The sequence below is a fragment of the Microtus pennsylvanicus genome, chromosome 12 (genome assembly GCF_037038515.1).
Source record: "Microtus pennsylvanicus isolate mMicPen1 chromosome 12, mMicPen1.hap1, whole genome shotgun sequence".
NCBI lineage: Eukaryota > Metazoa > Chordata > Mammalia > Rodentia > Cricetidae > Microtus > Microtus pennsylvanicus.
In genome coordinates, this window is record NC_134590.1 from 25,996,694 (window position 1) to 26,019,910 (window position 23,217).

The 23,217-nt window shown below is 43.4% G+C and overlaps 2 protein-coding genes across 8 annotated transcripts in view; both read right to left on the reverse strand.

Annotated features, from left to right (window-relative positions):
• Positions 1–4,408, reverse strand: part of Exoc1 (exocyst complex component 1) — a 39,251-nt gene extending 34,843 nt beyond the window's left edge. For all 7 annotated transcript variants that reach the window (XM_075942950.1, XM_075942947.1, XM_075942944.1 and 4 more), the window contains exons 1-3: positions 4,259–4,408; positions 2,937–3,070; positions 645–775 (exon numbers count right to left, since the gene is read on the reverse strand). In XM_075942950.1, the coding sequence (XP_075799065.1) occupies positions 645–775; positions 2,937–3,060 (255 nt within the window). In that variant the 5' untranslated portion in view covers positions 3,061–3,070; positions 4,259–4,408. The remainder of the gene's footprint in view (positions 1–644; positions 776–2,936; positions 3,071–4,258) is intronic.
• A 4,933-nt stretch (positions 4,409–9,341) lies between these two features.
• Positions 9,342–22,951, reverse strand: Exoc1l (exocyst complex component 1 like). Its single transcript, XM_075943482.1, has 3 exons — positions 22,641–22,951; positions 12,594–12,724; positions 9,342–9,773 (listed from the first exon to the last, which is right to left on the reverse strand). The coding sequence occupies exons 1-3, from the start codon at positions 22,759–22,761 to the stop codon at positions 9,507–9,509; spliced, it is 519 nt and encodes a 172-aa protein (XP_075799597.1). The 5' UTR covers positions 22,762–22,951; the 3' UTR covers positions 9,342–9,506.
• Between the last annotated feature and the right edge of the window lie 266 nt (positions 22,952–23,217).

Sequence of the window (23,217 nt, forward strand, 5' to 3'; positions counted from 1 at the left end):
ACACGCACACACGCACACACACACACGCACACACACACACGCACACACACACATACACGCACGCACACACACGCGCGCACACACACACACACACGCGCACACACACACACGCACACACACACACGCACACACACACGCACACACACGCACATGCACACACACACGCGCGCACACACACATGCACACGCGCACACACACACGCACGCACACACACACGCACACGCACACATACACACACACGCACACACACACGCACACACACACACGCACACGCACACACACACACGCACACACGCACACACACACACGCACACACACACACGCACACACGCACACACACACACGCACACACGCGCAGACACACACGCGCGCGCGCGCACACACACACACATCAACCGAATGATTTGAAGTGCTTAGACAATATAATATATAGCAAGATTGGACAAACAACAACATCCCACAGTGGACTCTTTCTCCCTGTGCCCTTAAAGTCTAGGGGTGAAAGGAGAGGATATACACTTAGTGACATTGTGCTCAGCGTCCCTATAGTAACCTGACAATGGTGTATAGCTCAAGGTGGCTCTCATGTCCTCTTTTTAAGCTGCTTATAAAGCTTTAGTTATCAGGGACAATGAAAAACGTACTTTGATGGCATCTTTGGCGTCTACCACAGCCAGGTCGCGAAGGGCCCAAGCAATCTGTCTTTTGTAGAAATCGCCCTTGTCAGACTTCTTGACTTTGACCACCTTCACCTGCACTGGGCGCTCAGTTGTCACTGTGGAACGAAACACACGACAGTTAGCAGCTTCAGTCACCCCTCATTCTTCACCCACTCACTGCGAATGTGACTTCGGCTGCCTCAAATAACTGCACTAAAATAAGTGCAACAGTCTGTAATAAGTCAACTGAGGAATTCGCAGAATCCTAAAGGAAGCATCTACATCAGAATATAAGGTAGAAGGCAGACAGAGGCCTCGAGGCTCCAGACCTGTTTTAAAGGGTGTAGGAGGGAAATCTAGTGATTGACATGTATGAGTGCAGAGGCCGGAAAGAGCCTAACGCCATCACAAAGAGCAGCAGTAAGAAATCGATAGAGGCAGCACAGAGCAATGCGAGGTGGACGGAACTCAAGTCCCCACAAAGAAGGGTGCTCAGCTCCTCAAGCAGTCCGTCTGCGGCAGTGGGGGCTGCGGCGAGAGAAAAAGCATGCTCTAATTTCTACTTTCAAAAATGACTCTGACAACAGAATAGAGTTTGGATTTAGAATGAACTCTGATACATTTGAAAAGTGTTCCAAACAACAACAATGAACAAACAAAACCCCAAATACTCTTAAAAATCTTATATACCAAAATGGACTAAAGCAATGGTTCTCACCTGGGGGTTGAATGACCCTTTCACAGAGGCTGAATATCAGATACCCAGCACATCAGAATTTACATTATGATTCATAACAGTAGCAAAAGTACAGTTAGGAAGTAGCTATGTAATAATTTTATGGACGGGTCACCACAACACAAGGTTTAATATAAATTAAAGGGTTGCAGCATCAGGAAGGTTGGGAACCACTGGCCTAAGGCATATTTGGAAAACATTCCTATTAAGCTACACTTGCTAAGCAAAAATCTGCCATACCCACACTCCCCCAAACAAGTCCAGCAGTTCAACCTGCTTCTCCTGCCAAGTTTTAAGGAAAAAAATAACTTCAAACACAACTATTCTAGTGAGAAAACAAGGTATGTGCCCTGATTTACTTAATAACTGTGGTGAAAACGTCAAAGGAAGCAAGGGGAAAACTGCATATAGATAATGAACATGGATATCTATCCAGATAGTAATAATAATTAAAAAACTGTTCAAAACCATATAAGGACAACCAATCCAATAGGAAAACGAGCAAAGGGCATATGTGGTAAACTTCACAGGTAAAGTAAATGGCTATAAATTCATGAGAAGGTACTCAACCGCATCATTAATTAGGAAGGTGCATTTTGAAACCACAATGAGATACTAGGTCTCTCCTGCCATCCTGGCAACAATTGGTCTGTCAGAAACAACTGTTGATTAAGGCAGAACACAAGAAAACCACACTGCTGTGGTAGTGAAAAGGAAAACCCCTTCTTAAAATAATTCATAGTAGAATAGACTCCACATCTAAGTATCTGTTTTAAAATAATTCTGGCGTATATGGCAGAAGACAAGCACAAACACATTCGCAGATGAGCTGTCGAAACACAAAGCCTAGAAAGAAACCGACTGTGCACCCGATAGGACCGGTGTGGCGACGATAGGACACACCCAGTGGGACGTGCCACTGCAGTGACTATGAAGGGGTCAGAGCCTTGTGAAAGAACAAAAACCAAACTTATGGCCAGCCAGCTGTGGTAGCAGACTGCTGAGACAGGTGGATCTCTGGAGCTCCAGGCCAGTCCAGTCTATGCAGCAAATTCTAGGCTAGCCAGCGTAACACAGTGAGAGCCTATCTCAGAAAGTAAAACAATAAAAAACTCCAAAACAAAACAAGATTCCCATGAACAAACTGTTGAATGGGAGGGGGGTCATGAAGAATTATAATTCAATTCATTAAAAGTTTAAAGACAAGCAAAACTAAATTCTCTATAGTTTGCAATTATACACGGGGAACGTGATGAGAGTCAGGAGAGCAAACGCCTGTTGCTGGAACGCAGAACAGGGTGAAGAAGGCACGTCAGGGATAACGGAGCTGGCATCTCGTCCCCCCTACTTGTCATCTACCTTAGATACAAGCTATAGAATTTTTCTTACATCCACTCAATATTCAATAAAAACAAAGATTAACTGGTCATGTCAATCATTTTCACCAGCCACAGAAACAATGAAGACATTTTTTAAAGAAAGGAATGGCCCTCAGGACTGAAGGAGTACCAAGCATACCTCTGTGCTCACTAACTGCCCACCTGTGGCACACAGAAAACAGTTCTTTTTCTTCTTGCCCGCTTTGCAGACATTCACGATGCTCAGCAGGCGCTCGTCGCTCGGTGTGAAGATATCTCTCTGTAGTGCGTGCTTGATGGCTGTCATCTTTCCTCAGCTGCAAAACATTTAGGATAATGAGCACCGAGCTCATTATCAAAATCACCCTCACAAACTGCTCCGTCTACAACTCAAATGATAAATTATTAATAAATACTGTAAATATATAGTAAGCTAATATATGTACACCATAAAAGCTTGAGGCTACAAGTTTGGAAATGAAATCAGGAAAACCAGTACCAGTATTGTCAAAGTCAAAAAAATCTTTCCAAGTGTTCAACAACACATACATACACACACAGACAAATAATCATACTTACACACATGTCCATACACACACATACAGGTTTCTGTGTTAGGTACTTAACAAAAAAACTCTTGATGTAGCCTGTTTTACTTCAACAGTCAAAATCAGTCGAAAGAACAATTAATAATGGCCAACGCTCACCATACTAAAGGCTCAGAGCATGGTAAGCGGTAAAACAGGAGAGGATTGGTCGCAACTCATACTGGAATTAAGACATAACAACAAATACTGTTATTTGTTAAGTGCCAGGCAGGACTCTGGGGTATAGTGGAGAATCTGACAGGCATGAATGGGATGACGTAACTACGTGACAGTCGTCTTCGGAGCTAGTAATGAATGAACTTTGCAGTGTTTACAGAACGTTTCAGTTTGCCAGCAAGCAAATTAACAGTGGCCTGTACAGCTATTTCCCCAAGTCTAAAACCCATGCCCAGACCCCAGGTTCTCTTTAGACCTTTGTTTTCTAAAACCCCAAGCCTGCGTGGTACAGAAGCGGCTAATCACTGTTCATCGTGGGGCTCCGCTGGGTCATCATTACACTATGTGTCTGCAAATGCATTCGTGGGTCGGGCCATCTACTGCAGAGACATCTCAACAGGGAGAGCTGTCATCCTGAAGAGAGAGCCCCGTCTCACCCTCCACTGTTCCGCCCATTCGGGACAGATTTTATTTTTTTGCCAAACTAGCGTGGCCTGGGCGAGAAGGACGTGACATGGCTTCCATAGGCCCAAATCAACATGTCCTTATAAATCTCTTAAATGCACGACCCAGTCTCTTCGCAGTTTCCTCTTCTGGGTGACAGCAAGCGGGCAGGACACATCCCCGGAGCGGAGCAAGGTGGGCCTGGTCACCAGGGAGCGGCGGACTCGGCGAGGACCGAACAGCGCCTCCAACGAGGCCACCACCTCCAGGACCGCGGGTCTCCGGCGAGAAGCTTACCGCGAGGCCGCCCCGCGGAGGCGGGAGCTCCGAGTCCGACACTGGACGGGCGCCGGCAGCGACAGCCGCTGTGAAGCGCTTCTCATTGAGCAGGGATGAGGAGCGACCAGAACCCGCCACTTCCCGTATCCGCTCACGTGACTGGCCCGCATCGGAAGTTGACCCTGTAGGGACGGAAGTGGAGGTTGTGGAGGAAAAGGTGCCAGCCAATGGACGTGGAAGAGGTGGGACGCCACGGGGCCGGCCGTGTTGTGTGCGTTGAAGGGCAGGGGCGGCGTCTGTAGTCGCCTAGGACGGTAGTTCTGAATTTGTGACTGTCCAAGCGACCCCTTTTTCAGGGTCCCATGTCAGCTATCCTGCACATCAGATATTTACGTCATGATTCGTAACAGTAGCAAAATTACAGTTATGAAGGAGCAACGAAAATAATATTATGGCTGGGGAGAGGGCGGGGATCTCCACAACATAAGGAACTGTATTAAAGGGTCTCAGCATTAGGAAGGTTCAGAGCCGCTGGAACAGAGCAGCTGGAGGAGCTGATATGGTGGTATTTCCTTTTCTCTACAAGTACCCATTTTGGTCATTGTGCCACTTCATTCGAGAGCTCATCAAATGTTTTCTCCTTGGTGTTTGGGTTGTTAAACCCTGTTAACTCTCGAATCTTGGGATCAGAGTTTGGGAGTGAGCACTTCTGTGACAAAAGTCGGAATCTATGAAAGTGGAACCTAAACATCATTGCCCTTCATTTCTTCCCGTGTAGGACCATGGCACTTAGGAACTTGATATTCTAACAGAATTATGCAGACCTACTTCTTGGGCGCTTTTTGGAAATTGTATCCTCCCCGGCTCACATAGGATATTGAACCAGAATCTTCACTTTAAGATGATGCTTGTTTCAGTGTGAGAGGCGTGAACTATGCCAGGATTTCGGGCTGTAAGTGATTCATTTAGGCTACGTCCCTGGCAAGGGTTGAGTGCCTGGATCTTTGATTCCAAAGGGAACTCACCAAGGCCAGCTGGCCTGGGTCTGAAAAAGCATGGGATAAAACCGGACTCGCTGAACATAGCGGACAATGAGGACTACTGAGAACTCAAGAACAATGGCAATGGGTTTTTGATCCTACTGCACATGCTGGCTTTGTGGGAGCCTAGGCAGTTTGGATGCTCACCTTACTAGACCTGGATGGAGGTGGGTGGTCCTGGACTTCCCACAGGTCAGGGAACCCTGATTGCTCTTTGGGCTGATGAGGGAGGGGGACTTAATTGGAGGAGGGGGAGGTAAATGGGAGGCAGTGGCGGGGAGGAGGCAGAAATCTTTAATAAATAAATAAAAATAAATAAAAAAATAAAAACTATACTGTTTAACACACACACACACACACACAGGCCATTCAAACATGAATCCTATCCCCGCACTAGTTCACAGTGAGGAAGGACTCAATTGTGAAAGAGGGATAACAAACTCTACCAGAATGGATTTGTTAAGAAAATGACAGAGGTCGTTCTAACGCCCCACGTTATTCTATTAGCATAAAATTATGACAGTGTGGTGGTTTGACTAGGAATGACTCTCTTCGGCTCATATGCTTGGTCATTGGGGAGTGGCACTGCTTGACAAGGATTAGGAGTTGTGGCCCTATTGGAGGAAGTCTGTCATTGGGGGTGGACGTGAGGCTTTCAAATGTTCAAGCCAGGCCCAGGGTCTCTCTCTTCCTGCTGCCTGCCAGTCCAGGTGTAGGACTCTCGGCTCCTTCTCCAGCACCATGTCTGCTTGCATGCCGTTGTGCTTCCCTCCATGATGACAATGGGCTAAACCTCTGAACCTGTAAGCAAGCACATATTAGGTGTAATCCTTGATAGGAGTTGCTGTTTGTGGCGTCTCTTCCCAGCAATAGAACACTGACTAAGACAGGCAGTGTCCATGGATTTTGTAGTTCTGCCTGCACCCTCAGGGTGCTGTAAAAGGGATTTGTAGGTTGCAGTAATGATGATCAGGGATGCTATAGTTTTAGAGATTGTGAACATTGGCAGAATTAGGGAGAGAAAAGATGACTTCATGTCGCTTCTTCCTGTATATAAAAATGAATAATAATGTGTGTTTTTACAAGCTCTACTGAATGGAAAGTTGCCCCAGGGGTCATTAATATACCTAAGAGCTATCCCAGAGTGAGAATAACAACCAACCAGATAATGTCATGTGACAACCCATCTGTGAGCCAGAATCCAATCCTTTATTCTGTATTTGATTCTTTAAAGGACTTGTATGTGACTGTAGAAGTGAGAGCAGAAGAGATGTCAGGGTTGTGAAAGTAAACTATGAAGGAGTCTGAACTACACCTTGAAATTGCTTGTGTTTTCTGAACCAGCTCAACTTGATTCCATGCCATTTCCATACCTCAGCAGGTTGGCTCTGAACCTGTGAACCTGTGAGTTTGAGGAACTAATAGTACATCCAGCTCATGATAGTTGACTCTTACTTTCCCGGTACAGAATGATTCTCCGCTTCAGAAAGCATGTCTCGCAGAAGAGTAGGGACCTGTGTAGCTGGTCTTCCTGTAGTTTTCTGGAGATTTCCCACAGTGCTTTTATCCATCACAGATCCAAGTCTTCAGATCTATTGAGGCAAATGTTCTGGTAGTAGGGCAGCTTCTATGACATCCCTTCCGGACAACATGGGCACGTGGTGAGTATTCTAACATTGTGTGACCTTCAATCCAACATCCTTCCTTCTGGGAAACAGTCTGGTCACGCTTCTTCATGGTTCACGGAGTGACTTCATTCTGACTTCCCTGCTTCCCTTCCTCCTAACTCTCAGCACCTATTCAGCCCTGTACAAGTATCTTAACCTCATTGGCATAGGTCATCATCTGATCAGGGAGCACAAAGGCTGTGTTAGAACTTACTCCACTGGTCCTTCCGAAACTTTGAATGGCAAACTAGCTGATGGCTTCTGCTTTCTTCTGTACAGCCTTACAACTGTATTTAGTCTTCTGATCTAAAGCTCTCAATATTTATTCTCACATACATTCCACTTGACCCTATTGGTGCACACTAGCCCATGTTCTGAAGTATCTTTTGATTTAGCATAGTTCAGTGGTTCTTGACATCAGATCATCAGATGACTATTTTTTTTTTTTTTACTCCTTGAGGGACATTTGACAATGTTGAGACTTTTTTTGGTTGTTATTACTGAAAGAGATCTGCTGACATCTAGTGGTTAGACAGCAGAGTAGGCGCTAACTCATGTATAACACTAAGACTACTCTTCTCAGCAAAGGCCTATCTATCCCCAAATGCCCCAATTGTCCAAAGTGAGAAACCTCGGCCCTAGTTCTCTCTAGAACAGGGGTTGCAATGTCTCACAGAGTCTGTGCTGTGGTAGCTTGGTTTTGAAGTCAAGGCAGTGGGGAAGGGATGTGAAGGAAATAAAATTATATTATGAAGCAATTTTCCTTGCAACATTTCCAGACATGGGGAGATTGCTCTTTGTTCTCAGGAAAGAGACTGTTGTCACCGAGGGTGAAAAAAAATTGAGGGTTTAAGAATGTGATATCTATACAGTGTTCCCATTCTAGATTTCAAAGACCCATTCCTTTTCTATTAGGGCCTTGGCTTTGATGTAGAAGATATTCCCAGGCGATTCACTTAGATTTTCTTGAACTTCTGTTTCTTTTATGTTTAAATACGGGGCCTAGGTTTCATCATAGTCTGCAGAGTGCTTCCTCTGCTCTAGAGGCCCTCGGGCTTTTGTACTGAGCTCTGATTTTGTGGCAATTTATGAGAATCTTAGAGATTTGTCTTACAATTCTGAAAAAGTTAAAAAAAGAGAAGTGTTATCTGTTGGCTTCCCCCCCTACTGGTCACTATTTCACCACTTACCACAGCATGCAACTGGAGAGCTGAATCGTGCAGGTATTCCAAGCCATGGTGGAATTGTCGGCAATGTGACATGCCAGGGTGTGAGAGAGGCCAGCTGTTGTCATATCATTACTGTGAAGCTCTGACTGTCCTGGAACTCACAATGTAGATGAGGCTGACCTTGAACTCAGAGATCCCCCTTCCTCTGCCTCCAGAGTGCTGGGATTAAAGACATACACAACTATACCTGACTGCATTTTAGTCACCTTTATGGGTAGAGTTTGGTGGTGCTTTTAAGTGCATCTATTCTGCACAGAGTCACATACCTGTAATCCCAGCACTCTGTAGGCTGAGGCAGCCAGACCTCTGTGAGTTCAAGGCTAGCTCGATATATAGAGTGAGACCCTATCTCAGGAAAAAAGTATAGTGATAGAATTTATAATATTGTGTGATGTTACCATCACTCACTTCAGAACTGTCCTTATTTTTGCCAAACTGAAACTCTGTGTTCAACAAACAATAATTTCACTTCTCCTTCTTACCCCAAGCTGACAGCAGCAGTTTACAGTCATGTTCCCTTCCTTCTCACTCTAATCTAGCTGCACATATAATATTTCAAGAGGATTTTTGGGGGTACAGAATTTTATAAATATTGTTGTTAGCTAAATATCATTTATTCAACCCTATAATATCTGGAAAGTAATTATGTTAACTAATAATATACTGACCCAAATTTTTTCCAAGAAAGCAAAGATGTTTGCTCACAGTCTTGGTTTGATCCCCTGGTAAGTGGAGTGTACTTTCCCATTTCATGGTTTTGGTTTGGCTTGCTTGTTTTGAGCAATGGGATTGCTAATGGACTTGATATGAACCGAAGTTTGAAATTTCCTTGAAAACTAGGCTTGTCCTTCATGTCTTTGGTCACGTGTAAGCCCTTGGATCTTACAATACTAAAAATCAATTTGTCATCATTATGATATTTAGACATTGATGAATAGAGAAAAGCTTTTGCTTTTCTACAATACAGGCCATTGATTGGCATTTTTAGAGGAATTACCTTGGATCTGAAGAATATTTTGAACAGTACTGATACCTTCAAAGATAAAATATTATTTATGAACCCAGGATCTTTTTTTAAAGTTTTTTCTTGACTCTAACTTAGCCCAAGCCATGCAACACCTTTGGAAATTATCATGGAACACAATGAACCCAAAGAGTCCCGACTGTTAACAGTTGCACTAAAACCCGTTTCACTGCCATTCACAAAGCCTCGTTTTATTTTAGTTTGAATAATAGCCATCGAGGAAGAGGCAAAACAAACTTTTGACTATCAGTATTAAGTTGGAGAACCATTTCTTCGGACACTGATGGAGGACTTTGGGCTACATTTTCAAAGTGGCAGGGGACACAGGGACAAGCACACAAGATTGAAAGCATAAAAGCATATTCTCATGAGGACCAGGCAGTCCTTGTTGTTGGAGGACCAAATGGAGTCATCGTTGATGTAAGTCGAATCGAAGTTCACGATGTGCAAGTCCTTCTTAAGATACACATGGTTCAGCCGGCTCACTGTTCGAGCAAAGGAGTACTTAGAGGCACAGCTGTAGGCCTCCAGGCTATACACTTTCTTGAAGTGCAGATCAAAAAATGGATTGTCCTAGAAGAGAGGGAGAGAGAGAGAGAGAGAGAGAGAGAGAGAGAGACTGGGTTTGCTTTCATTCAGAGTCATTTCCTGGATCCCCACGGTTTGCTGGCTGTGCCTATTGATTGTAAAATCTCAGTATCAGGCATGTTTCTAAAATCTACACATCAGCTTTCCAAAGCTATCAGAGCCAAACAGAATCTCTCCTGAAAGTCAACAGTACAATCTTTGCTTTATCCCAGTCCCCAGCTCCTGCAGGCATTCCCTGGGAACCTGCAGCCCACTCTGGTCAGAGAAGCAGGTAGGCTAAGAGCAGATCTTCACCTTTCTTTCCAATCCTCTAAATCTGATCTACCGGACTCATCCCCAGCTCTCTAGCAGACCATCTGCTACAGCCTCTCTTCCCCCCTTCTCCTCTCTCCAATGGATCACACAGATCTACTCTAATGCCATTGCTAATTCATTCATTTATCCCAGCCCCCAACTCCAGCAGGCATTCCCTGGGAACCTGTAGGTCACTCTGGTTGGGGGAGCAGGTAGCCTAACTAAGATCTCCACCACTCCCTACACTCCTCTAGTCCCACACCGTCTCTGTGGAAGACCTCGTGCTTTTGGCCTCCCCCACTTCTCTGCCCCCATCTCCAGTAGATCCTGCACACCATCTCCCCAACTTCCTTCTTCACTCATCTGTTATCCCAGCCCACAACTCCAGCAGGCCTTCTCTGGGAACCTGCCTGCCAAGCCTGCCCGGAAAGCATGGAAGCCAGCAAGGATGGCAGGTAAGCCTTATATCTTGACTCTTTCTCCTCCCCTCTGGAACCAATCTCCTAGCCTCATCTCTAGCTCTGTGGCCAACTAGCAGCTGTGGCCTCTCCTCACTCTCTGCCTCCCTTACCAGGGGACTAATCAGACCCTGGTGGAACACTGTGGGTGACCATCTCAGGGACATGAAGGCAGTTCAGTTCAACATGACTCGGTAGCCAGTGTTGGTTCAAACATTGAGATTCTGACATAGAGAAGTTTATTTTAGGCATATTTAAACACACCACAATCTGGTAAAAAGTTTCAGGCAATAATTTACTCAATCCCATGTGTACATTACAGTTTGAGACATGACACCATTGAAACTGTAAAGTACAGGAGATATCGTTCATAAAGAAACACATTTTACCTGGAAACCCCAATATCCACACCTATCAGGATGCCGGAAGAATTCCCTACCAGGCAACATACAGCCAACACATTCTCCTGAGAACCAAGGAGGGCAAAAGAAACCAAGGAACAAAATACCTACCCAACAAAGACAAGTCCAGATTTCAGCAGCTAGAATTACAATCTTCACAAATGCCTTAGATGCCCCATAAAAAACTGTAGTAATAAGGGTGGTGGGGCTGCATCCCTGGCACCCTGCTGCCCACATGGCTAGCTTAGCTTATGCCCCGAAATAATTACACGGAAACTGTATTCTTTTAAACACCACTTGGCCCATTTCTATCTAGCCTCTTCTAGGCTAGCTCTCGCACCTGGACTAGCCCATTTCTAATAATCTGCTGTAGCCCACGAGCTGGCTTACCAGGAATGATCTTAACCTACGTCTGCCTGGAGTGGGAGAATCATGGCAACTCCTCGACTCAGCTTCTTTCTCCCAGCATTCTGTTCTGTTTACTCCTCCCACCTATGTTTTAACCTATGAGGACCAAGCAGTTTCTTTATCGCTTAACCAATGAAATCAACAGATTGATATATGACACTCCCACATCAAAAAACAGATAATTGCCAGGACAGTATGTCTCCACTAGAGCCCAGCTTATTTATTTATTTTTGGTTTTTTGAGACAGGGTTTCTCTGTAGCTTTGGTGCCTGTCCCAGAACTAGCTCTTGTAGACCAGGCTGGCCTCGAACTCCCAGAGATCCGCCTGCCTCTGCCTCCTGAGTGCTGGGATTAAAGGCGTGCGCTACCACCACCCGGCTGGAATGGGCTAATTTAAGATATGAGGGCTAGCTAGAAATATGCCTGAGACATTGGCTGAATAGGGTTGTAATTAATATAGTTTCTGTGTGATTATTCAGGTCTGAACAGTTGGGAAATGAATGAGCAATCTCTGTCTACAATTCTTAAAGCTTATTTCATATATAAATTTACACACATATATGTATAATTACATATAAAAGCTAAGGTTTAACATTTTGTGTTGGGTGCAAACTAATCTAACTTTGTGGACATGCCATAATATGTTTAATCAGTTTCTAAGTACTCAACATTTAGGTAAAGCATATTTTCATAAAATGTGAGTACTTAGGACACAAAGCAATGACATATCTCAATTCTTTGATTGAAAGTCCTGTCAAATACACTTAGTTTTAAAACTGCTATTTCTATGTGACCCAAAAGGTAATAATGGAGTACAAAATGGTTCAGAAAGTGACGAAGTTCAACCAGTTTTGATTGGCACAGTCACTGAGTTGATGGCACCATCAAATGCTATGACTGAGAGAATAAAGGAATCCCAAAACTTAACCTGGGTTAGAGAGGGTGGCCATGGAAAATATCTGTTGGAGAAAGTTGCTTTAAAAGTTGCAGGACTGAGTGGTAGATTGTGTTTAAATTGTCAAGAAGAGCTTGGGAAAGATGCTTTTAGATTTCATAGACGAAAGTCAGATTCCAACTCATAAAAGCCAGTATAGATCATCCCAGGAAATTAATCCATACCACTTAAGAACAATATAATGTCATCTTAACACTTCGTGCATGCCAAGAATATAAAGCAGGTCATCGAACATAACGATCGGCTGTGTATCGATCCTGTGCTACCTTCATAAAACGCTAACGCTTACGGTATCAGCTTCTTTTCCGTCAATCATCTGAAGATCATCCAAAGACCACTTCTTTGTTACTTCGTACTTTTCATCTAGACCTACTCTGTAATGCTTCACCATGATAATCTTCACTTCGTCAGTTTTGGTCACTGTAGGACAGAAAAAAACACAGACTCTTACTTCATACCTTCATTCTCCAAGTCCCATTTCAGTTTTTGTTTCTCTCCCTTTTATTTAATGGCCTTATACCCAAATTATAAGTCCACTCCTAAGGCAAGTCCTGGTATAACTGGACTTTTGTCAACATGCCCCCAGATTTGCCCAAGACTTTAACTTTATTTTGTGACAATTGTCCGTCAGAACACTGAGCTATGTGCTTTGAACTCTGGGCTTTGTGGTGAGGCAGAAAATAGAAGACTGAGCAGAAGCAGACAGCGGAGGACAAAATGCTCACCAGAGCAAGTCAGAATCTTAGTTGGTGACCTTATGAAAAACTAAGGTACGAATAGCAAACAGCTCTGCTCGCACAACAACTCAGTACTGAAGGGTGACCATGCAAAAATGGTGGCACTTCCTTCTAAAGCTGCTGTGAGACTTTGAATGCAGGTGTGCCTGTAACACAGCTTCGACTGACTTGTTTGGTAATGTTTGAGATTGTCACTGTGTGGCTCCAACTCTGGTGTTCCAAGTGTGTCACCAGCACAGACAGTCTTAATATTCTACCTTGAAAGGCATGGGAGAATCCTTCTGTACTTAATATGAACAAAACTGAAAATAGTAATTTCCTGGTCCTGAAATCATTTGTCTCTGGTCTTATTGGAATATCGAGTTGTTCTATGAAATCATCAATGAGTCAAATACTACTCAGTATTTACGGGGTATTTGCTGTTTGCTGAGTAAATGCCATAGGGAGACAGATAAGAAACCTGGTTTCTGTCCTAACACTCAGGATTTCAGTAAGAAGGGAGACTATGCGGGGGTCATATGTACTAGGTTATTGGAAGGAGGTGGCAGGCGGGGAGGCAGGATGTCTAAACTCTTCACAACCTGGAGAGTTGTGAGCTAATTGAGTCTTCTCAGAGTGAGACTGGGATTTGTTTTGGGGGAAAGATTCCTTTGGTTCTGGGAGACTTTGGCATGCTGCTGTGATTTGAATGGGTCCTCCAAGTTCTGTTCCTGGAAACTTCATCTGCACTGTAGTGATGTTGAGAGGTGAGGCCTTTCAGAGATTAGGTCAGGAGGTCAGAGCCCTCATGAATGGATCAATGGTGCCATGGTAGGGGTGGGGTAGCTTTTGCCGGAGGATGCTCCAAGTGAAAGGATGCTCGGTCTGACCTTTGCACATCTTTTTTCCTCTCTTGTTTTCCCTCTCACACTCTTTCTCTCTCTGCCTTTCACTACAGACGATGTAACAAGAAGGCTCTCGCCAGATGTGAGCTCCTCAGTCTTGGAATCCTCATCTCCCACCGAACTCTGAGAAATGAATCTGCTCTTTACAAATTCCTAAGTCATGAGTCGTTTGTTTTAGTAGCACAAATCACACTGAGACAGACACATGACTTTCTAGCTATGTAGATATAAAACAATACATTAGAATATAATCATAGTCGTAGGTGAGAGACATGAACAAACTATACAGAGTGGAAACAGAGGATCGCTATGTGGGCACTTCCGGGAGAGGGACATTCTGAGGGACCTGACAATGAAAGGGCAGTCTTACCAGGTGAAAGGAAGAGAGGGGACTGCATAGATTCGTTGGAATTAAGATGCAGTGGACAATATGATTAGTTAGGTTTGGAAAGTTGTTAAAATGTTTTAAATGGCTTTGGACTTCAAAAGAGGCAGATGCCACTCTGGAGTTGTGGGGAATCTAGAAGTGACCAGCTGATCCCAGAGTTGACAGAGTGAGTCCAGCTTCCTAGAGAAGGGAGTTGGGGCCAGTTGACAAGTCCAGCTTAAGGGCATTGCAGTCAGGTGTTCTGTGCAAGTTCCTACAGCGACACCTAGTCAGTAGTGAGCCCGGATTTAATGACGCGGTGTCCTGTGCAAGAATTTCTCTGGCAGCACAATGCACAGGACACATCAAAGAAGGTCATGGAGCTGAAGGACCTTGGGGGAAGAGACAATGCTCTCAGTGGGCTCTGCTGCGCCACGTCCTGGAGTCGCATCCTGACACCGCTGCAGTGTGGTTTACAAGAGATCATTAATCTCTAGAGAATAAACGTCACTCACTGGTGTTAGGAAGGGGTCGCGAGAATAAAACAGACTCATGGAAAAACTAAAGCACACAAATGACTCAGGAGAGTGCCCAATAGACATCCATGGTTGATGGCAGCCTCAGAATGGTGTGTGGATGGTAAAAAAAAAAATTGGCAAATTGAAGTAAAGTTTCAGGTGAGGTTTTGATGATAGATGGTGGGAACCAAACAATGTTGGTGAATCCAAATGGAAAGGAGGTGGAGGTGGGCCAGACGGTGGAATAAATGTGAGGTATCTGCCACTTACCTCAGCAGGGACTGAGATGGAAGTTTCATAGTCTTGGAATGATTTGGGGCTTGTGTCTGTGGGATGATTTTCAAGGTAAGACTCAAGGCAACATTTTCAGGGGAAAGAAGTGAGAGAGAAAAGATGATAGCTAAGAGGCTGGAGGAGAAAGGAAGAGGCAGGCCCGACAGCATCATGCCATGGAAATCAGCCAATGAGAATAGCTCAGAGCTTGAGGACACTCCTGTGGAGTCACTGAGCTGAGACAGAGAGGCAAGGGTCTGCATCTGACTTGAGGAAGATCACTGACTCCTACCCTGAAGGCTATTTCTATGTGGTGACTGGAGAAGGCAGCTTGCACTAACATGCAAGGACTCCATGCACCAACACAGATTCCAGGTATGCTGTGTGCTGGCCCCTGGACAGTAGCACAAATAATAACAACTCAGAGACAGAAATTGGGGTTCAACCTGAAGGTCAGAAAAGCAAACAGCCAGCCACTGGCTCTTACCTCTACCTCAGTCTGAAATGGCAAGCCGGCCTCCAGGAATCTCAGAATGAGACAGTGTGTGAGAGTCGTTTCCTCCCATCTTTTATTGCTCTCTAGGGCTGGGATTAAAGATGCGCACCACTGGAATAAAAGGCATGCACCACCAGGTTTCTATGGCAACTAGTGTGGCTACTGGGAATAAAGGTGTGTGTTACCACTGCCTGGTCTGTAAGGCTGACCGGTGGGGCGATTTTCCTCTCTGATCTTTAGGCAAGCTTTATCATTAAAATACAAATGAAATATCACTACACTGGGCCAGGTAAGATTTTAAAAGCTGGTAGGAGGAGAGGTTAAAGGGTATGGTGTACACCACACACTCGAGGAGAAGGGATGACATATTTGGGGACAGAGGAAGTAATTGAGGGGCATGTCTGGATAAGACATCAATTATAGGTCTTAACTTGGGGTCAGTGAAAGCAGAGACTCTGGGATCTTCCTGACATTGTGAGAAGTTGGTGTATTTAAACACTTCTATATTTCTCTGGCTCCAAAGAAGATCCAAGCGTATGGGCCTACCTGTTAGCCTTGGGAAGATGCACACACAAGACAAGGACGGTGGGCTGAGGGGGAAGGTTTTGTAGCTTCCACGAGGAGGCAGTGTGCTTGTCTAGTTAGAAGATCCTCCTCAGAATCAGGACTGTTATTGCCCCAGCTTGCTGTCTCAGTAGCAGCAGAGGGGCCAAGAAGTGACAGGGGTACAGAGATTTGGAGAGATAAGTGGACATCGTATGGAAGTATGATTTTCAGGGAGCAAATCTCATGGCATCGTCTACAAGTTATGAAAGCCTGCTGATTGACTGTGGAGCCACTCACCCTCTTCATTAAGCCCATAAATATTTAAATGTCCCCTGTGAATCCAGCACAGTGCTAGGAATTGGAAAAAATTAATGAATTCCCATAAGGCCCCATTCCTGCTCTCACTGTGGCTGCAGAGAGTGGAAGCTTCCGAAGAAAATCTGCAAAGGGTGTTGTGAGCAGTGTGTGAATGAGGCCCTGTCGGATGAGGGCCAAGGAAGAGGGGTGTGGCCAGGGCAATAGAGGAGGGGCATGGCCATCTCTCTGACTGCAGGAAATAAGGCTCACAGAGGGATGAACCCGAATTGTCAAAGGCAACAGAACTTACTAGAAGGAAGAAAGGGATAAAGGCAATTTTAGCAATGCATGGGTGCAAAGGCACAAAACATCCGGCATTTTTTGAGTCATGGCAAGTATTTGGTATTGTTGGCATGAAGCAAGAAGGTGGACAGGAAGAAGGGTAGGGAGGCGTTTGCTCCTGCAAGGACTGGAATAGGTTCGGACATTATTCTGAAAACTGTGTACACACGGGGTGCCACTGGAAGGGATTAGATAAATGGAGAGGCCATGATTTGCATAAAGGATGGGCTGGCGGTAGGGAGAGGAGAAAAGATGTTAAGAAGATAATCGCTACCAGTGACCAAATTTTCTTACGATAGTGGCCATTTCCCCCTTCGTACGAGACTCAGACAACATAAGGACGTGCCTGGAAGCTAAGCTTGTGCAAGATGGCGTGGTGCAGAAGGAGTTCAGCCTCCTTCATTTGACAAAATGACAGCCTACTTTAGTGCTAAGGACTTTCCAAGAGTTCTCTTCAGCCACGAGCCAAAGGAGTCTGCTGAGGCTGGAGTTGACCCAATCCCTGATTTCCGCGTTTGGGCTTGGCTGCCAGCTAGAATTAAGTGGCTGCATCCACATTAATGCAGTTGGAAAATGGAAACTTGTCACATTGTCTTAAGAGCCCAAATGTGTTTTATAAAGTGTGAATGTTAGCGAGTTGTTTTCTCTTACTCAGAGGATCCGGTTTGTAACTGTGGTTTAGGGATGATATCTACAGATGTGGTTTGTAACTACAGTTTAGGGGAGATAGCGATGGTTTAGGGGTGATATCTACAGTTCTGGGGAGCTGCAGAAGAAGCCTGTTCTGGATTTAAGATTTTATTCCATTTTCCCAGGTTTTACATTTCAGTGGATATTTTCAGAATTCCAATTTTTATAACCATCACTATTTCAATTTTAAAGGAAGCTTTGTCTTTAAGAAATCCCCATCACCTTTTAAAAAAACATCAACATTTAGGAAGCTAATGGAAAGAGAACTGGCCACTGGCCAATTGGTTTGAAAAAAATTAGTCAAGATTGAGGAAATGTGAAACTCACAATTAAGTCTCCCAGAAATGCATTAAATAAATAAATGCTTCTTTTGTTTTGTAATCTGGTGTTATGTAATGGTTTTCATCATTTAAATTAAATCACAGAAGAAGTCATCATGAAATACTTTTAAAAGCCTCAGTGAAATGTCACACTCTATTGCTAATGCCCTGTGGTTGTTGAGAAGGCTAAGGCTGATTTCACCAAAATCATATTTTCAAATAAAAATTTTCTAGAAATGTCTTTATAAAATCCATTTCAGGCGGCATCATGAGTCTTTAAAATAGCAAAATGATTGGCTTTAAACAAGTTAGGGCTTGTGTTATGGGTGAACTTATAGAAATACAAGACGTGGAAAAGAAAGAAGCTGGTTTTTGTAGAAACGGAAGAATCAAAGGAGCAACACTGCCAGCCAGTGAGGTTTATCCCAGGTTTGTTTGATCAGCTCCATGCTAGAATATTCTTAGTCTACCACCGAAAGCAGCGTGGTAGAAAGGCTAAGCACACATGGACCTGGCTTTCAAGCCTCCCTTTGTCATCTACTGGTTGGTGATCTTGGGCAACTGCACTCTAACTTCATTGTCTGTAGGAAGTGACAAATGAGCCAACATACACGAAATTCTTGAAGTATCTGCACACGCGAGCTAAAAGGTGCAGCTATGATCAGTTAGAGTGTGGAGATGTGGAAGGAAGTTTGGGTTGAGAATGAGAATCTGTAGCCTTAGGCTAATCACTTAACTTCTCGCGAGTGTCGTTTCGTCTGTGAAGCATCTCATCTGCACAAAGACGAAATGGAGAATTCACGGAAATGGCATTAAGTGAACTCACGTCTGACTCTGAGCAGGCAGACCTCACGGCCCTCTCTGTCATCTCAGCTACGAGGCTTCACCCTAATAAAGAAAGTGATTAAGCAGTTTCCCTTCTTCAAAGCTTTATAGTTTTTGTGCTGGTTACACGTGGCACAGCATAAAAATGTGGCTGATGGCAAAAATGTAAAACCCTCCATGAAGTCCACGGCTTCAGAGTGGTGACTCTTACTGTACTGAAGTTCACCGAGACGCATAGTTTCACAGAGACTGTGGCTCGAGCTTGATGGGGTCCTAGCAGTTGGAAGTGAAGCAGACAGGGGTCCCACTCCTAACTGAGAAGCTATTTGCAATCGATACCAAATGGAAAAAGGAAAATCAGTTTTATCCAGTGGAGTCTCAAGGGTGTACAACCATGCTCCAAGGCAGGCCCAGGAGGAGTAAGGCCAACCCAAAATGAACTCAATGGTATTTTTGTGGACTTTTTGGTTTGTTTTGGCATTTTTTGTCTTGTTGGTCTTTTGCTTATTTGTTTTGATTTCGGTTTTTTTGTTGTTTTTTATTTTTATTTTTTAAGGAGGGAGAGGGGAGGAGAACTGGAGGGAGAGAGAATGTGAGGAGAGAGAACATTAAGTTGAGTGGGGAGGGACCTGGAGAGGATCTGGGAGGAGCTGGGGTAGTGGAAAACATGATCAAAAGATACTGTACTGAAAACAACTTTTAATTAAAAAAGAAAGAAATATAAAAATGCATAGATCAGGACTAGTCAAGTATTTGAGTGGGCTCCTTAAACTAGTTGCATGCTGTTTTTATTTGTGAGTTCAATACAATTAAGTAATTTTTATTAAAAGATACCATGATTGAAAAATGTTTTCCTAAAAGTATAAGAACACTTAAAATAATCTATACATGAGTATATGCATAATTTTAAAAGCAACAGAGTATATCAAGTTTTTATTATATATTTTATTTTTTATTATACAGATGTATTTACAACATATTTATATATATACAATCCAGTATATATATATAGACATTAAATATTTTTCTATGTGTTTTAAAACTCTAAGCTACCTCTTTCAAGGCTCTACTTTTACTTGCTTAGAATATAAACTATCATTAATAAAAATTCAGAAGGGAGAATTGTAGGGGAGCACTTTAGAGGTGTTTAAATTTTTTATGAGTTCTTTGAAAATGTTATATAACATATTTTGATCACATTTACCCCTATCCAACTCTTCCCAGATTCATCCCCACCTTACCTACCCACTCAACTTTGAGTCCCTCCACTCTTTTTTAAATGATTAAGTTTAATTTGTCATATGCTCTTGGGCATGTGGTCGTCAACAGGAGCATGGCCAACCCACCAAGAGCTACACCCTTAAAAGGAACTGACTCCCTTTCTCCCAGCACCTGCCGGTTGTCAATGGTTCCTCAGCTAGGGAAGGGATTCCTAGCCACCTCCCCACTCCATTGTGGGATTTTATCTAGCTTGAACTTTACACAGACATACTGTCACAACCACTGTGAGTTCATAGAGCAACTACCCTGTTTTTATTTCTATTTCAGAGATGTGAGCAACAAGTCCATGAAGGATCACTATCTTATGCCCAACTTCAGAGCTGACAGGCAATAAATCAGGGTCGGATTTCCCAATATGATCTGATGTCAAGAATTTCCAGGTCTGTCCCACCATGCCCTTTTACGTCCTATTCAGTTTTGGCTAATGCTACAACACAGGTTTTCAAACGCTTCACTTTACACGCGTGACTTATTTTTTCCTCGCTCCTGCAGGAAATAGAGCTCCTCCCTACACTGGAAGACACGGCTTTGAACTGCCAGGAAGAGTGGTGCTGTGTGATGGGATAAACTGGTCCCCAGGGAGAAGACACCGTGCAAAGCCTGAGACGCAAAGGAAGGAGGTTCCAGGGGCTGCCCGATGTACTTTGTAGCTAACTTCCCACAGGAACATTGAGTGTATGGTATCTTATTCTGATGTCCGTCTTTGAATCATCAAGATGGAATAGAAAACAATCCCAGTTTTGGGCCCACTACAAAGGATGGACTCTGCCCAGATAAGAAGGAAGTTCAATCATGGTTAAATGTATTATCTTTAATCAGAAAAATGCAATGGAATATGACGACTCTGGACTAATGGGTCTCATATGCAGGAACCACAAGAGGAAAGGGTTAAAGAGGATGAAGAGGAAATTTTGCGACCCTGCTCCCTGAAGGTAGACAGTGCTTGAAGTATGGAGCCACCCCCTTCAACAAGTATCCAGTGACTTGCTTGATTCCTGTCAATAGATGTTTTCCAGGTGAAGTATTTTCACTCTCTTGGCACTGTCGAGAATTATTTAAACTGATGTTTGGTTGAAATGTTTTTGTAACAGTTGTTTAAAATAAGTGTTAAATTTTGGGAAAGTTCTCCCAATGGACATGAAGTATAGCTATGAAAATGAGGAACTAATAAGGCTTTGTGTGTGTGTGTGTGTGTGTGTGTGTGTGTTAACTTTAGGTGGAATATCCCGAAATCATTTCTTCCTCACCTTGAGAGGAGCTTGATTTCAGAATCCCTGAATAAATACTTTACAAATGTTTAATTATACAATTAACTAACTAATTATATAATATCAAGCTTAGTTAATTATATAATTATTAAAGGGAGCCCCTAAGATATGTTTGGCAAATTAGATTTTATAACTTACCATGACTATTCTAATTTTAAAACTTTTTATTTTAAAATACTGCCAGTATGAGAAGCTACTTTTATAAAGCAAGAGTCATAATAGGTAAAAAAATTATTCTATTTTATATTAGAATAGACAGCCTCTTTTAGCAGAGTGAGTAAAATACCTTTTGATTCAGTGACTGGGTGGATGAGAACACAATGTGATCTATTATGTAGTTTTAATTTCTCTTTTTACATAGCCTAATTGATTTTATGAACAGATTAAGTCTCTTACATTTGTTGACATGCAAATCCCCCATATTTCAGATGTATAGTAAAATAAGCTTAGGTATTAGATAAGTATTACTATTCTTGTTGTTGGATAATTTCTTCTATATTTATTAGAAATTGTAACCTTCTAAAGAATTCTTAGACCTTTCTTCAAAGATGCTTGGCTTCCTCTCAGTTTAGAACACTCTTAAAGACCAGTTGTCAGGAGGACAGAGGTAATGAGCTGTGTGATAATGGGCGTTTGCCTTAAAGAGGAACATCTGCAAGTAGCCCTAGGATTGCTGAGCTCTTTCCTCCTAAGCCTGCGAAGGGGACAAAGAGGCTTGGGCCAGGAAAAGAGAGAGCTGCATGCCAAATTCAATAATGAGATAATGACACAAACATTTCTACATAAATTCATAAAAAGTTTGGAACATCATAATGAATGAAAAAGCCAGTACACGGACAATTTTCTTATATTTTGGTAACAGAAAGGAAATACTTATTTTACTAAGTTCTTTATATGTCAGATCTCTACATTAGGGATTGTGCTCTCCTCCCTAAAGTTCTGTCTTCTTGAGCTAATATCTACTATTAAAGTATTGGTATTGTTTTTCTGTAAGAGAATGTTTCTAAAGAGGATTTCTTTCTTCAAATTAACCACCAGGAAGTATCAATAGGTCCTTGGAGGAAAAGTCTAAGGTTCCATTTTTGTTCTATACAGAAAGGCATTGGGAATGGCTATATAACTGGGTTCTGTGATGCATTTAATCATATTCAGAATGCTGCTGGATTTTTTTAAGTGAGCCTTTACACAACAAAATTGTATGCTGTGAAGCAAATTGGGTGAGAGACTGGAGAAAAAAATCAAACCAAGAGAAGTACAGATCCAATTTCACTTCTGAACCATTAAAGTTGTCTAATACATTTTTTTGGGGAGGGGGTGCTCCTTAGCGCTCTAAAAGTCCGTAGAATATACATTCCTTAACCTGGCTACTTAAACTCTCAAGACGCTCCATGCATGCCTGAGCTGGATAGGAAGACAGACAACGCTTCCCTATACCCCATAATCACCTTTGAGTTCTTTGCATTTTGAAACGATACTAGAAAGCGCTGCTTACCTGACACACAGAGGTAATACCTGTCCTGGACCGAGAACTCGATCTCAATAAACTCGCAGAGATTCTGCGCCAGCGGCTTGAACAGTTTTTTCTCCAAGTCTTCCTTCACCAGCGATGACATCTCGGGTTTCCCCTGGCTCAGGCTTTCCTTGCGGCGGCTGCTGCTTGTTGCAGCTTAAGTCTCCTTTGGGTGTGCAAGCCCCGGGGTTCTCACTCTAACCCTTCTTATTCAGAGCGAAAGGCCCAGCTCCCGACAGTGGCAGCCCCACCTTAGCAGCCCCAATCCAGTATTTATTAACCCCCTCGGCATCTTCAGCATCGGGCCTGCTGCAAGCTGCTCTCGGGGAGCTCTGGGCTGGCTCGCTGATGGGGGAGCATATTGATGAACTCTGACAGATGGCCACAGGTCTACTTGTGGAGCCTCCGGGTCGGCAGCCTTTCCCCTTGCACGGCAGCACTATGCAGAGAAAGACCACGGCTTCAGCTTGAAGCCGTTATATAAATCAGCTGTCTGGCGCTATTGATTCAGATCATCTTCCATTAAGAACTTCGCTTTCACTGCGCAGAAAAAAAGGCA

Bases quoted from the DNA above. Each gene is read 5' to 3' on its own strand.
- Exoc1l (XM_075943482.1), bottom strand. From the start codon at position 22,761: ATGTCATCGCTGGTGAAGGAAGACTTGGAGAAAAAACTGTTCAAGCCG. The intron at 12,725-22,640 runs GTAAGCAGCGCT...TCTGTCCTACAG, and splicing joins GTATTACCTCTGTGTGTCAG to TGACCAAAACTGACGAAGTG. The intron at 9,774-12,593 runs GTAAGCGTTAGC...CCTCTCTTCTAG, and splicing joins ACGGAAAAGAAGCTGATACC to GACAATCCATTTTTTGATCT.